Source organism: Staurois parvus, unplaced genomic scaffold (assembly GCF_062004578.1).
Source record: "Staurois parvus isolate SC_StPar_1 unplaced genomic scaffold, SC_StPar_1.0 ptg000813l, whole genome shotgun sequence".
Classification (NCBI taxonomy): Eukaryota; Metazoa; Chordata; class Amphibia; order Anura; family Ranidae; genus Staurois; species Staurois parvus.
The window spans coordinates 1,872,096-1,889,273 of NW_028318609.1; the positions used below are offsets into that span (position 1 = coordinate 1,872,096).

Consider the following 17,178-nt stretch of genomic DNA (forward strand, 5'->3'; position numbering starts at 1 on the left):
TTAATGTATTTCTTTCCTCTTAAGAAAGATGTCTTATGACAAAACACATTGAGGACAGAGTCTGACAGCATCTGACAGCGTGTGGTGTGTGGGAGAGCAGGGAGCAATGCCTTCTTATACAGTGGTCAGCCAATAAGTGAGCTCCATCAGAGGTCTGTGCCTGCTACCTAGGACAGTGCTGATGTTGGTTTCCGTTGATGTACTTTGCATAATTGTTAGGAAGTGCAATCTTACTTTTAAATAAAACTTTTTGAACCTCTTCCTGTCCATACAACATATCCACAGCTGCAGCGATGTCCGGGATATCATTTTTTAGAGCCCGCGATTCTCTTCAATGTAAAAGTAATCCTAGCGGCTATAGAGCCCCAGGATTACTTTTAGAGGAAGCAGAAGGGGTCCCCCGCCACTGCCGCCTTTCCCAGGCTCTTTGGTCCCATAGGGGAGGTTGGTAAGGATGCGATAAGCGACATCTACTTCCTGGGACATAGCAAAAAGAACTGATATTGTTCCTCCCACTGTGTGATGTCAGAAACCAGAAGCGACAAGCTGTTACTGGCTTGTGAGCGCACTTGATTAAACCAATCTCAGTTTGATCAGATGCCTTGGAGGGTAAAGGAGAGATATGGGATCTACTAGACCCCTGTTCTTTCCATAAAGAGGACCTGTATTGCAAGGCATGTTGTTCATCCCTTGTGATAGAAATAAAAGTAATTAAAAAAAAGTGTAAAAAAGTTTAAATAAAATAAATAATAAAATAAACATTTTCAAAGTGCCCTCGTTCCTCCCGTGCTCATGCACAAAACATGCATGTCAGTCCTGCACGCACATGTAAACAGCAATCACGTGTGGTATAGCCACGAATGTCAGAGCGAATGCAATAATTTTAGAACCAGACCTCCTGTGAAACTCTAAAGTGGTAACCTGAAAAGGCTGTTAAAGCGCCATCTATGGAGATTTTTCAGTAGTGTCGTTTGGTGCTATTCCAACGGAGTATGAAATTTTAAAGTGACATGTTTGGTATCTATATGCTAGGTGTAACATCATCCTTTATATTTTACCAAACAATTGGATATTATATTGTGTTTTTGCGCCTTAAATTTAATTAAAATATATTTTTTCCCAAAAATTGGAGTTTGAAACATTGCTGTGCAAATATTGTGTGTCATAAAAATATGCAACACCAACCATTTTATTCTCTAGGGCCTCTGCCTAAATAAATATATAACGTTTGGGGGTTCTAAGCAGTTTTCTACCAACACATTTTTTTTTTACATGTAAGAGTGGAATGTCAGAATTGATCCGGACTAGAAGTAGTTAAACTACATTACCTTATGTGTATTTCTGCTCTATTTTTGTGCCTGTTATCTGTTCGTCTCATGGGCCTGGAGAGGCTACCAGTTAGTCCTCATGCACACTGGACATTTTGATAACGCTGGTAACATTAGCTGTGTAAAGTCATGTTAAAAACATGAGTTTTTCAGCTTTTTTTAGCATTTTTGCATTGGTGTTTTCCCGCGTCTTTCTGCGTTTGCATTTTTTAGCATTTGTTTGGTCAGAAAAAATCCAAAAACGCCGGTTTGCGGCGTTTTACCACGCTTTTCAGCTTTAGAGAGTTTTTACCATTAAAAAACTCCTCTAGAAACCCATTAGTCCTGGGTTTTTTTTCCAGCCAAAAAACGTCCCTGACAAAATTTGTTGATTAGAGTCTATGTGTGCATGGACACAGGAGAACATGCTGGGTGGTTTACTGGCTGTAGAAAAAAATGTCAAAAGCCGAAAACAGCAGCTGTAAAAATGTCCAGTGTGCATGAGTCCAAAGTCAGAGGATCAGCAATGATCTAACCAGAGGGCATTCACCCGAGTCACCACTCTTTATGCCTGTCTTGAGAAAGAGAGACTAAATGAGAGGTTCAGTGAATTTACAACCTAAGGTGGAGGTACTCACCTTAGAAAGAACTAAACACTGTCTAATTGGATATGTATATATTTATGAAGATTTGATGTACATTTATATATATATATATATATATATATATATATATATATATATATATATATTTATGCTTAGAACCACTTTAACCACTAAGCCTTCCTTACGACTATTCTAAATATGATATTTTTAAGGTCCTCTTGGTTGTGAAGTATTCGCTTGTTGATCCTGCCAGTCCCCCTGGCATATTTCCTGTGCCTGGTTGGCAATGCCATGGTCCCATTAATCCATTTTTTGCATTGTTGGCCCACAAATCTGTGCCTTCCCAGTTATCTAAATGGCAATGTCATCATATCACCCCATTCATTACAATACTAGCATTATTATTCCATTAATTAAATGGAGACATCATCACATCACCTTCTCTCCTCACAGTCTAGAAGTGACGTAGGATCTTTCTTAGAGCCAACCCACAGAAACAAGTGATTGTAAAGGATCAACAGTCATGTGACTGAAAATAACTAATAAAAAAGGTATTGACAAGTGTTTTTTTTATTGTATAAGTTAAAAGGACAATGAATTATGGTAAAGGCGAGAGACTCAGTTTAGTGAAATTCAATAAATTATTGGGAGAAGGCAGCAACTTGAGTAAGCTATTCTGTGAACTTTGATATTGGAGGGTTACCCTGAAAAGGGTTATCAAATGACTCGTCACACCTTTCTTTCTTCAAATAGTAGTTTTGAAATTGCTTACCTGGTAGCATTTGAATAGATCTGGACACAATGGGGGAGGTTTACTAAAGCTAGTTTACTCAGAATCTGGTGCAGCTGTGTATGGTAGCCAATCAGCTTCTAACCTCTGCTCATTCGAATAAGTTTTAGCAATAAAACCTGGAAGCTGATTGGTTTCCATGCAGAAGTGCACAAAATTCTCAGCTAACCAGTTCTAGGAATAAACCCCAATCTGTTTATAAACGGTTCCTATTGACTGAATCAAATCATCTTCCAGAATCTTGCTCTGGCTATACGGTAATTCAGCTTTAGAAGATTTAGCCATAAACACCCCCCCCCCCCAAATTAAAGACTGGTTTTTTGAAAGAAAATATTAACTCTAGTTTTTTTTTTATAGAAGATGAATTCCTGGTATGGGAGAACTTTGAATTTATCTATTTTTTATAAAATTATTATTTTCAATATTTTAAGAATTAAATGTGCTAATGTCTACCCAATCGCATCCAATTTCCTGTCATTTATACTTCATTGCAATCTGCTACCATCCTTTTATTTCTTGTTTCCACCTCAAATAGTTTTTAGGGAGTCAGGCATGGATTTATATTGATATCAGATAAAAATGCATACATTTTTATGTTAAAATATACTGCATGTAAACCATAATCCTTGGTCCTATTAATAGAACAAAATGTCTCAATTTAGTGTTTCACAGTGTTTATTGGTACAATATAGAGTAGTTAGTCAAAACATAATTTGTAGAGTATAGCAGTTTTAAGCATTCCTCTGCTTCAGACCAATCCCACTGAAAAAATTCTCCAGTATGGGCCCTTTCACATGGGTGTTCCATTTTTTTTTCATCAGTTCAGTCATGATTTTTCCAAGAAAAAAAGGAATCAGTTTTTAATCCATTTACATCAGTTTACATATGTTGTCCGTTTACACCCATTTTATATCCGTTTACATCCATTTTTCATCCGTTCCATTTTTTTTAATGGAAGAACAATAGAGTTTTCTTCCGTTCAAAAAAAAAGTATATTAATGGAATAGAAGAGAGGAGGGTGGTTCCTTAGGGTCGGTTTTTATTCTTAAGGGGGAAACTGTATGAAATGGAATGTACTCTTGCTAATATATATTGCCCTAATAAGAATCCAACGATTTACCTAGAAGAAATCCTGGGGGAACTGATGGATTTTAAGAAAGGGGTATTTATTGTAGCAAGAGACTTTAATTTTTGTATGAACCCTCAGATTGATACATACGTTGCGTTGGTAGAGGGATGGAGGTAGAGATCTGAGAGCTGTCAAAAAGAAGCTGCATCAATCAGTTGGTGGATGTATGGAGAATTAAGTATGCAGGAATGAGAGATTATACGTTCTATTCCCCTGCACATGCGACATAGTCTAGGTTGGATTACATTAAGGTAGAACATTGATTATTAGAGCTGGTTGTAGATTCCAACAAAGAGGTTGTATCTTTATCTGATCATGCTCCTGTTACGATGAGATTGAAAGTGAGTGGGGTGCAGAATAAAGCATATGCATGAAAATTAAATGAGACACTTATTCAAGATCAAGAAATAGATTCAAGATCAAGAATACAAAAGGAGAGAGAACAATATTTCCTAGCGAATGAAACGAAGGGTATTTCGGCAGCCACAGTATGGGAGGCACACAAGGCGTATATAAGGGGCATTCTGATCGCTATAGAAGCAGAAAAAAAGAAAAAAGCTCAGAAAGGATAAAAAGGTTAATAGAGGAATTATTTACACTGGAGCAATCGCATAAAAAGAGAACAGAAATAGAGGTACAACATAAGATTGTTATAAAGAGAGAGGGACTAAGTAATTTCTTAGAACAAGAAACAAATAAGGTGTATAATAGGGTGCTTAGAGAAAGATATCAGTGGGGAAATAAATTCTTGGGATAAAATTCTCGGCAAGGTTAGTAAGAAAAACGAAATCAATAAATTATATAGAGAAAATCAGAAATGAAACAGGAGAATTAGTGTAACCAACTAAAATAATTGCTAGTGTATTTCAAAAATATTATAGTTCCTTATATGCAGTTAAATCCAAAAAGAAAGATCTGGAAGGAGAGAGAAACAAAAAAATTCACACATATTTAAAAGAGGCGGGATTACCTAGAATAGATCAAGAAAGATGGGTTATATTAGAGAGACCAATAACACAAGAGGAAGTACAAGTTGCGATAAGGAGTACAGCAGCAGGAAAGAGCCCCGGACCAGGTGGATTCACAGTGAGATAATACAGGAAATTTAAAGAACTATTAGTGCCAAAAATGGTTATTCATATGAATGCACTGGGAGAAGGAGGACAGATGAGAAGAGAGTCGCTGATGGCACATATTACAATATTACCAAAAGAAGGCAAAGATTTGTCGCAATGTCCCAGCTACAAACCAATCTCATTATTAAATGTAGATATGAAATTATATGCTACAATTATTGCTAATAGGTTTAGGAATAATAATGAGATACATATGGGTGAATAAAAAACCAAAGAACTGATACATCTAGATCAGGTTGGGATTATACCGGGGACGGAAGTCAGAGATAATGGACTGAGATCGCTATTACTCTTACAAAAAAGGCAAGAAAGAGAAATCCCCAGTGGTATTCCTGTCGATAGATGCTGAAAAAGCTTTTGACAGGGTAGATTGGGGATTTATGATGAGTACCCTAGAGGCAATAGTGCTTGGGCCCAAAATGTTTCAATGAATAAAATCTTTGTACTGCCACCCGGCAGCAGCAGTAAAGATCAATGGTACATTGTCAGGACCCTTTGAAATGTACAATGGAACGAGGCAGGGCTGTCCACTTTCACCTCTTTTGTTCGTGTTAACTTTGGAACCACTGTTAGCAATCTTAAGGAAAAGTGTAGACATAAAAGGGATCCGGATAGGAGAAGTAGAACATAAAGTGGCAGCGTATGCAGACGACATGCTATTTTATGTGGTTAACCCTAGAATAACGCTGCCAGATTTAATACAAACGTTAAAAAGGTTGAATGGACACTGAGTGATGTACAGTTAGATAAAGTAATTTGAGTTCCACAACAACACTGAAGGATTTCTGTAAATACGAGCACTTTTACTAAGAATTTATTTAGGATATGGGATGTAATGCGCAAACAAAATGGATGGGGGTACAACTCTCAATTAATACCATTGGTGGGAACAAATTATTTCCCACCAGGGATGACCAATATCACAGGAAATTGGATTATAGATGGGAATGCATGGATAAAGGATATTATGAAGGAAGAGGAGTTAAGCACTTTACAGGAGTTGAAGCAGAAAAAAGAAATGATTCGGAGGATGCATGAGTGGCGGTAACTTCAACTGAGACATTTTGTTGGTTCACTCCCACAACCACTGAGAAAGGTTAAGAAATTGTATCCAATAGAACAGTTACTGAATTTAAAAGGAACACAAAAACATTGCACTTCGTGAATTTATAGGACATTGACTGCTATGGCTGAAACAGTAGTACCACCGTTTATGAGTAGATGGGAGAAAGAAGTGAAAACAAAGTTAGGTGATCAGTAGAGAAAAATTTTTGAAATTGCACATGAGGCAGTTGATATAAATATTGTTGAGATGAATTATACATTGCTAACAAGATAGTATAATACACTCAGTAGAGCTCATCCAGAGAATTCATGTCTTTGCTGGAGGGGATGTGGGAGGGAGGGTACAATGATACATACAGTATATGGTGGGAGTGCCCCAAATTCAGGCGTTTTGGCGAGACGTAGTTCAACAGATAGGAGAAATCACAGGAGAAGAAATAAGTAAAGACCTTTGGGTGTGCCTATTCCATAACACTGACCTAACAGTTAAGGGGGTTGGAAAATTTTTTATAAATTGTAGATGAGTATGTATAAAAAGGTTTTTTGTATGTTTTGTAAGCTGCAATTAAAAAAAAAAAAAAAAAAGTATATTAATGGATGCAGACATTAACAGATGTAAACAGATGGTCATCAGTTTACATCTGCTAGTCCAATGGTCTCCAAACTGTGGGCTGGGGGCTGGATTTGGCCCTTTACTTACCTTTATCTGGCTCTTGAGACACTATTCCACCAATTGTCACTAGCGATGGAGCACCATTCCCTCTACTGACACCCTCAATGGGGCATTATATTTTTCATTGATATCAACACTGGAGCACTATTCTTCTCACTGATATCAACAATGGGGCACTATTATTCCTATTAAAACCGATGATGGGGCACTGGTGCCGGGGCATTTTCTACTCCCACCAGCTACAGTTCGCCCTCCCCCCCATAGTCTGAAGGACAGTTAACTGGTCCTTTGCTTAGAAAGTTTGGAGACCCCTTCGCTAGTCCATAGAAATACATCAGCATCCGTTTTTCATCCATAAACGGACAGATGAAAAACGGACATATGGAATGTCCGTGTGAAGGGGCCTATGGCCTATTATAAGAGAAGCCTCTTGACAAAACTGTCTGCAGAAAAAGAAAAAAAGGGTATGCAAAGTATATCCTAAAACAGAACAATTTTCTCTAGACCCGTAACAACTCAATCAGTGGCTCTAAAATACAGTACTTCAAACAAAATCCATATTTTTCACAAGCATTTTTCATCTGAGCTGGTTCTTCTCCTTTTGAAACTCCAAGATCTTTTGACACATTAGCCATTCAAGTTGTTGTTGGTACAGAAAAGTCTTGTATTCCAGACAGCAGAAAATATTGTAGACCTTCTAGGCGATGCTATATAGTTCAAGCAAACTGGCAGCAGAGTGCATCCGGTAAAAAATTCCAAAGGGGAGGCAGATATTGGTTATTATGGCCCACATAGAAAATCCATAAAAATTCACCTCCAGTCCTGTGTCAAACATGACCCGAGCTCCAAAGGCTGGCATAATCCAGAACTGTGGAAATATGACAGGCAGGTTAATAAATAACTGCTATAAAAAATCATTTATAGTATCATTAGCATGATAGTTTGTTCTCAATTAATATTGCAGATTCATTTCAGGTAAACTAAGTGAATAAAAAATGTACGTATTACCCATAAACTATTATCTCCTTCTTATCCTGATAACATTCCTCTCTTGAAGAGATTGATCTTCCATCTTTGAGGATGGTGGTGATAATAATGGGGCAGTCAGTAGGATTACATAAGAAGATAGCATGCGAGCGCAAGGTCAAATAAGCAGCTAGCATCAAAGGTAAAACCTCTTAACCTCAAAATAGTCCAATAAATATAAATGCAGCGCTAAAAGTTGCAGTAAAAAAATAACACAAAAAAAAATAATAATAATATTGATAATGAAGTGGGCACTATAAAGCACTAAAAGGTGTTAAAATATAAAAAGTGAGCCGTCATGAAATGACGCATACAGATAATAAAGGCAACTGATATAAAGTGACTAAAGTGCGTTTTTAGATAAAATGCAAAAAGTCCAAATATAAAAGGTGATCCGTGCTGGTGATCTCTGTGATATGGACCAGTAATGTGAATGCACTCACCAGAAGCGCAAAAGATATGCGCATGTATATATAATATCCAAGTGTGGTCATCTGGGTGTAGGCGAGGATAGCGGAATCATCTGGCACACCATAGGCACACAAGGCAACTCCAATCACTCACAGGACACTCTCTGCTCCCAGGGACAGCTCCAAGTAAGCGTCAGATCACCGGATCATTATCACCAAAAATTAGGGAAATCTCCACCTTTGAGGCTGTTCCTGTTAAGCCACCTTCCAGCTTCTCTTCTTACATAAGAAAACTTTCCTAGAATACTTTGTGTTTTTTTTTTTTTCGCTACTGTAATATGGATATAGAGCCCAATAAAGGCCAAAGATGTTTTTTAACCACTTGAGCTCCATAGGGTTTTAGCCCCTTCATGACCAGGGCATTTTTTTTGCTATTCAGCACTGTGCTACTTTAAACTGGCAATTACTTGATCATGCAACACTGTACCCAAATTAAATATATATTTTTTTCACACAAATAGAACTTTCTTTTGGTGCTCACAACTGGGCTTTTTATTTTTTGCTATATAAAAATGGAACAAAATACAAACAATTTTGAAAAAAAACAGGATTTTCTTGGTTTCTGTTAAAAAATTTTACAAACAAATAATCTTTCTTAAATTTAGGCCACAATGTAGTCTGGTACATTTGTGTGTGTATTATTTAGTTTGTGTTAAAGTTAAAGAATCTACAAACTATGGTGTATATATATTTGCAAATTTATTATTCCCAATGTACTGAAGGCTTATCTCATTTCTTGAGGCCCTAAAATGCCAGGACAGTACAAATACCCCCCAAATGACCCCTTTTAAGAAAGTAGACAGTCCGAAATATTTAGTAAGAGGCATGGCATGTTTTTTGAAGACTGGTGTTGCAGTGATCAGGGATACCAACTGGTGACATTATGTTAAAAAAATAATATTAATGTTAATTTAACATTTTTTTTCTTTTTATTTTTTTTTTTTTACATACTGTCATCAGAGTAGTCCAGTGTCACCATAGTGACACTGGACTACTTCGGGGAGAAGATCAGGGATGTTTTTTTTACACTGATTGCTTATAACAGTGATGATCACTGTTATAAGAAATCTTTTTTTTTATAAAATAGTGAAAAAACCTCAGCACAATCACCCTAAAACAGTGCAAACTAATGAAAGAAAAATATATCTAAAAGCTATATAACACGAATGTTAGTATTGCTGCTCACACTTTGTGTTCCCACAAGAAAAAAAAAAGAAATAAGTATGAGTGAGTCAGTGCCGCACAGTGCTAGATCTTCCTAGTGGTAAACTCTCATGTGCCGTGCAACATCACACAAAATCATATAATAAAGCAAATTAGGAGGACATGTGTATATCCTATGTGTTTATGTCCAAATATAGAACATGCATAGAACGTATGCATTATGTCATCACAATTTATCTAGAACAATACTAAACTGAATCTTATAATAAGGTATGTACAGTGGACATGCATATATGTCAAAATAGAATTATGCATAAAATATATGCGTTTAACTCATCCTCATATATACAGGTGAAACTCGGAAAATTAGAATATCGTGCAAAAGTTCATTTATTTCAGTAATGCAACTTAAAAGGTAAAACTAATATATGAGATAGACTGATTACATGCAAAGCAAGATAGTTCAAGCTGTGATTTGTCATAATTGTGATGATTATGGCTTACAGCTCATGAAAACCCCAAATCCACAATCTCAGAAAATTAGAATATTACATGCAATCAATAAAACAAGGATTGTACATGGAACAATATCGGACCTCTGAAAAGTATATGCATGCATATGTACTCAGTACTTGGTTTGGGCCCCTTTTGCAGCAACTACTGCCTCACTGCGGCGTGGCATGGAAGCTATCAGCCTGTGGCACTGCTGAGGTGTTATGGTAGACCAGGATGCTTCAGTAGCGGCCTTCAGCTCTTCTGCATTTTTCGGTCTCATGTCTCTCATCTTTCTCTTGGCAATGCCCCATAGATTCTCTATGGGATTCAGGTGAGGCGAGTTTGCTGGCCAATCAAGCACAGTAAACCCACGGTCATTGAACCAGGTTTTGGTGCTTTTGGCAGTGTGGGCAGGTGCCACGTCCTGCTGGAAAATGAAGTCAGCATCCCCATAAAGCTCGTCTGCGGAAGGAAGCAGGAAGTGCTCCAAAATCTCCTGGTAGACGGCTTCGTTGACCCTGGACTTAATGAAGCACAGTGGACCAACACCAGCAGATGACATGGCTCCCCAAATCAACACAGACTGTGGAAACTTCACAATGGACTTCAAGCATCTTGCAGTGTGTACCTCTCCATTCTTCCTGCATATTCTGGGTCCTTGGTTTCCAAATGAGATGCAAAAGTTGCTCTCATCAGAAAAGAGGACTTTGGAGCACTGAGCAACAGACCAGGTCTGTTTTTCTTTAGCCCAGGTAAGACGCTTCTGACGTTGTTTGTTGTTCAGGAGGAATACGCCATTTGAAGCCCATGTCCAGGATCCGTCTGTATGTGGTAGCTCTTGATGCACTGACTCCAGCCTCAGTCCACTCCTTGTGAAAGTCCCCAACACTTTTGAATGGCCTTTTCCTGACAATCCTCTCCAGGCTGGGATCATCCCTGCTGCTTGTGCACCTTTTTCTTCCACACTTTTCCCTTCCACATAACTTTCTATTAATGTGCTTTGATACAGCACTTTGGGAACATCCAACTTCTTTTGCAATTACCTTTTGAGGATTTCCCTCCTTATGGAGGGTGTCAATGATGGTTTTCTGCACAACTGTCAGGTCAGCAGTCTTTCCCATGATTGCGATTCCTACTGAACCAGACTGAGAGACCATTTAAAAGCTGAGGAACCCTTTGCAGGTGTTATGGCTTAATTAGCTGATTAGAGTGGGACACTTTGAGCCTAGAATATTGCACCTTTTCACAATATTCTAATTTTCTGAGATTGTGGATTTGGGGTTTTCATGAGCTGTAAGCCATAATCATCACAATTATGACAAATCACGACTTGAACTATCTTGCTTTGCATGTAATGAGTCTATCTCATATATTAGTTTCACCTTTTAAGTTACATTACTGAAATAAATGAACTTTTGCACGCTATTCTAATTTTTCGAGTTTCACCTGTATATATATATAACAAGATGATATAGAAATGCAGCGCTAAATAGCGCTAAGAATAAAAACATAAATAAAAACCATCAATAGTATAACCAGCATTAATCAATCGACAGTAATAAATAGAGTCTATAGCAGTGACACTATAAGGTGCATATAGTGACTGATATCTGTAAGTTATCACATCCCGTGACGTGATGGTATAACGTTATTAGTGATTCCTGTGCTTTAAGTGGATATATATTATGCACTAACCAGATAGCGCACACATCTGCACATTTGAGTTATCAGACCACTCCTGGAAGGGGAAGATTCTGGAGATCATCTGGCAAACCAGCAGCCCGGTAGGTGATCAGCATATCATCTATTCCAACTGTGGTAACTCATCCATCCAGCAGGGGGTCATCATCCATGTATCATGAATCCTCAGATGTCTAGTTAGGAATCCCACCAGTTTACGCATAGAGCGTCAAAATAGGAACCCATCTTGAAGGAGGGGGGGGGGGGCTCGTGGCGCAGCGAGCCCAAAACAGAAACTTTGATAGTGTAGTATTTTGGATTCTTTATTGATATTTGTCAAAGCAGATATACACTCACATGTAAAGGGATATAGCAGATTCAAAGATGGCCGCCGGCCTCCGCGTGGCTCGAACAGCGTGACGTCACTGGCTAGGCTCCACCCTAAGCATCATTCAAGCCTCTTTCCCTGAGCCCAAGTTACTCTGGACCTTCCATAGAATGCGACTAGACAGTGAAAGAAGAAGCAGCACAATGATGATCTCATCTCTCCGATCCTGCTGTACAGGGACTGCAAGAGGCTGACACCATGTCAAATGCAGGTACTTACCCACATGGAAGAAAAATATATTTGAAATATATTTTAAAAATATTCTTCCCAAATATATTGATATATTTGAAATACTACAATAATAGCATATTCAATATATTTCATATTGCATGTTGAAATGCGTTTTTTATATATTACAAAATATATGAAAAATATTTTTAAAAATATATACTTTAAATATATTCTTAAGATTTTTCACATATAAAAAAGTCATTTTAACATATATATTTACATTTATTTGTAAATGCATTCCAAAAATGTAAATGAAATGTATTTTTAAAGGCATACAGTATATTTGAAAATGTATTTTTAAAAATATTTTTCATATATTTTGTAATAAAAACGCATTTCAACATAGAGTATATGTATATATATATATTTATTGAATTATATTTTGAAATATATTGAATACGGCCAAAATTGTAGTATTTCAAATATATGTCAATATATTTGGAAGAATATTTTTTAAATATATTTAAAATATATTTTTCTTCCATGTGGGTACAGCTGCTTTTATTTAAAAAAAAAAAAAAAAAAAAAAAAACACATTTAATGATGCATTAGTGATTATATTTGTGTCTTGTACTGTATGTCTGCCAGATGTTTGCTTTAATATTTCCACACTTAAAGCAGAACTCCGGGAAACAACTTTATTCCATGTCCTTGCTGCTGATCTTCTACCTTCACTGAATATGTCCTCCATCTTCTGGGTCATTCAGTAGTTGCTCTAGAATAAGCTGATGATTTTTTAATGAAACCATTAATCCCCTGTGGTTTCCTGTTTGTAAAACCAGTGGCTGCTATTCCTCCTATTCCCCTGGTCTTGGCCCCACCCCACTGTAGTTCTGATTTTAGTAACGATTTTGCCATGATTTTACCTGGACTTTGACTGCGATTTTGCCATGATTTTACCCGGGATTCTGTTGCAATTTTAACTCATCCTGTGTGTGTTATCCACACTGCTTATACTTGCTGTATCTTTTCTTTTAAGTGTCGTGACACAGAGGATCAATTAAAATTGTACCAAAAAGCGGTTTTATCACGTTTGCCATGTGATTGCACTATAATACATTTAAATAAATACATTTTAAAGGTGATAAGGCACTATATTATATTCTTTGATTGCATGACATCTACATTCATGGAGCAACAAGCCAAAAAGGAGTGAAGAGATCCCCCTAGAGGAGAGAGGGATAACTCCATCCTTCCAACTCCAGGAGGAAAGGTTCATAGGAAACAGTGAATCCTACTGTTGGAAAAAGGGAATATTCCATCAATCCATCTGGGATAGGGATACTTAAATCCATTTATTTCCAAGTCCAATTAAAGGGACACAAGCTGTTTATGACCTCACTTGACGGTTTGGTCATATAAATCAGGTAAGCGCACACTGGTGAAGGAGTACATAAGTTAAAGTTTTTGTGGACCTTTTTTTTATGTTTCATTAGAGGAAGATACGTAAAAAGAACACAGATTGTGTCTTAAAATAAACACGCAGTTTTTGAAGGACTGCACACTAAAATTGGACTCACACATGTTATATAATTTTTTTGAAAAAGGTTTTTTGAATTTTATATTGTTTATGAATAAGTTTGTCGAGCATATTGCATATTTATTAGTGGAGCGCGACACGTTTTGCATTTGTTTTTACCGAGAATTTTGCTTCAACTTTACCCGGAATTTTGCTGTGATTTTACCTGCGATTGTGCCACAATTTTAGCTGCGATTTTACCCTTAATTTTGCTGCGACTTTACCTGTGATTGTGCCGTGATTTTACCTGGAATGTTGCCACTATTTTAACTGTGATTTTACCCAGAATTTTGCCATGATTGTACCGGCAAATTGTGCAGAGATTTTATCACTTTTAGGGTGCCTTTTTCATAGGTCATGTGACTCAAAAATGCAGCAAAACCGCAGCACGTATGTGTTTTTGCTGCATTTTCAATGCATTTTAAGCCTGGTTGACACCAATGCAGTTTGCATTGTGTCAGTTTTGCAGTGCTTTGTGTTTTTTGATGCAGTTTTTTTTTTTTTTACTTGTTGCTGGGCAGATTAAAAATGCAAAATGCATCAAAGATGTAAGAAAGGAATGTAAGATGTAAGAAAGGAATACTGAATATTAACACTGGCCACATAAAATTACAGAGTGGGGTCAGCACATGCTGAAGCGCACAGTGCGCAGAAGTCGCTAATTGTAGAGTCCATAGCTAAAGACCTCCAAACGTCATGTGGCCTTCAGATTAGCACACCAACAGTGCGTAGAGAACTTCATGGAATGGGTTTCCATGGCCGATCAGCTGCATCCAAGCCTTACATCACCAAGTACAATGCAAAGCACCAGATGCAGTGGTATAAAGCACGCAACCACTGGACTGTAGTGCAGTGGAGATGTGTTCTCTGAAGTGATCAATCACGCTTTTCTGTCTGGCAATCTGATGGACATGTCTGGGTTTGGCGGTTGCTAGAAGAACGGTACTTGCCTGACTGCATTGTGCCAAGTGTAAAGTTTGGTGGAGGAGGGTTATGGTGTGGGGTTGTTTTTCAGGGGTTGGGTTTGGCCCCTTAGCTCCAGTGAAAGGAACTCTTAAGGTGTCAGCATACCAAGACATTTTGGACAATTTCATGCTCCCACCTTTTGTAGGAACAGTTTGGGGATGGCCCTCTCTTGTTCCAGCATGACTACGCACCAGTGCACAAAGCAAGGTTCATAAAGACATGGATGAGCGAATTTGGGGTGGAGGAACTTGACTGGCCTGCACAGAGTCCTGACCTCAACCCAACAGAACACCTTTGGGATGAGTTAGAGTGGAGACTGCAAGCAAGGCCTTCTCATCTGACATCAGTGCCTGACCTCAAACATTCCCATAGACACATTCCTTGTGGACATTCTTCCCAGAAGAGTTGAAGCTGTTATAGGTGCAAAAGGTAGTCAAACTCAATATTGAACCCTACAGACTAAGACTGGGATGCCATTAAACTTCATGTGCGTGTAAGGGCAGGTGTCCCAATACTTTTGGCAATATAGTGTACATTAAACTACAATTCTTTTGGTTAAGATTTTGCATAATTTACCCTTCAAGACAGTTATACAGTTTTCACAAAGTCCAATTTGTTATACTGAAATTAATCTTTCCTTATAACAAATGAGTTACTTCAATTTCAAGGAAACTCAAAATAGTCAGGACTTATCTTAGAGTGACACTCAGTGGCAAAATGATGGTAATACTAAAACAAACATTAGGTGGAGTCTGAGACAAAGTCACCAATCTAGGTAACACCTACAGGGATATGTCTTAGACTGGTATATGCTAATTTTATAAATGTATTGTATGCCAACAGATAAAAGGGAAAGTCGCGTAGACAGATCATATAAGATGATATCATCAGATTCATTGACACCTTCACAAGATAAAACCCCATCCATCTGATCACAACATTCCAATGGGGACACAATTATCCATCTGACCATCCCTCTTACTGCATATCTGGCACACAACTCTAGCCTCCACTCGCCATTTTGTGAGAGCTCAACTCCATTCCAACTCTATTTTGGTAATTTGGCTTGACCAAATTAATAAGTTTTTTTTTTGTCATTTTGTGGTAACCTAATTGTCTCCTTATGATAAAATAATCACCCACCTTTATATAGTTTAGTTTTTGTAGTATTCTTATTCCTATTTTGTTCTTGGGCCATGTTGGCATACGGTTTTGTGCATTTTGGCGCTTCTTCCTTCTGCAGTGGAATAACCTCTGACATTTTGTAAAACACAGACTATTGTTTGATAGTTAGCTATTGATGGTTATTTTGTCTAGGGCGAGAAATGAATTATTCCTTTTATTTATCATATATATATATATATATATATATATGTAAACTAGTGATACGGAAACATTTTTAAAGTTTATGCAAACTATCTTGGGGTCTATGTGCATCACACTCAAGCTATTACATTATGTGTTTCTATGTGACTTATTGTAAATAAATAATAATTTATTTCATAATCTGTAGTCCAGAATTACACTGATCTAATCTGTGTTTTAAATGATTTTGGTTGACTCTTAATTACTAAGAATTATTATTTAAGTCAGTTAAATTATTCTAAAAATGTTTGCAATATTTGCAAGCACCTTTAGCTGACTGAATTAATTGTCCAGGCGTTACCTGGCAGAATATATTATTTTTGGAGGTACTGCTGGATGAATTATTAATTCATAATTCATCAAAAACACAACAGCCAGCTTGTTGCTGCGCAGATTAAAAATGCTAAACACATCAAAAACATAACACGTTTGCATTTTCTATGTGTTTTCAATGCATTTCAGGCTTGGTTCATAAAAATGCAAAAAGCAATGCAACTTACATTTTGTTCATTTTGCAGTGCGTTTTGCATTTTTGTATGTGCATTTTTTTTGTCAACTTGTTGCTGAGCAAATTAAAAACACAGATTAGGACTCCAGTCACATATTTTCACATAGAACATTTCAAATTATGGGCCCACGATTTGAAAACATGTTGTGAAAATGTGTGATTGCCTGTTCACGTGCCATTCATTTCAAAGGCACTTGAAAATGCGGGACGTTTTTGCCACAAACACGTTGCGATCGTGCAAACAAAATTGCACGACGTGCGACAACCAAAAACTTTTGGCCGACCTGTAAAACAGACAAAACGCATTGGTTTTTGTGGTTTTCTGAACTGAACCAGGGCTGACATGCATTGAAAATGCAGCAAAAAAGCACACGTTACATTTTTGATGTGCTTTGCGTTTTTAATCTGCCCAGCAACAAGCTAACCAAAAAAAATAAAATTTCAGAAAATGCGAAAAGCATCAAGAATGTGCATTCAAAAATGCAAAATGCACTGCAAAATGAACAAAACACAAACTGCACTAGTGTGAGCCAGGCCTGAAATGCATTGAAAACTCAGCAAAAACACTTAAAAAACACACACGTTACGTTTTTGATGAATTTTGTATTTAGCAGCCCAGCAACAAGTTGAGAAAAAAAAAAACATTAAAAAATGTATCTAT

At 37.3% G+C, this 17,178-nt stretch overlaps 1 protein-coding gene across 1 annotated transcript in view; it reads right to left on the reverse strand.

The window, feature by feature from the left end:
• Positions 1-3,359: 3,359 nt before the first annotated feature.
• LOC149444130 (proton channel OTOP2-like) overlaps positions 3,360-17,178 on the reverse strand; it is a 99,681-nt gene continuing 85,862 nt past the window's right edge. The window contains exon 6 of the mRNA XM_089654886.1: positions 3,360-7,573. Coding sequence (XP_089511012.1) covers positions 7,403-7,573 — 171 coding nt within the window. The 3' untranslated portion in view covers positions 3,360-7,402. The remainder of the gene's footprint in view (positions 7,574-17,178) is intronic.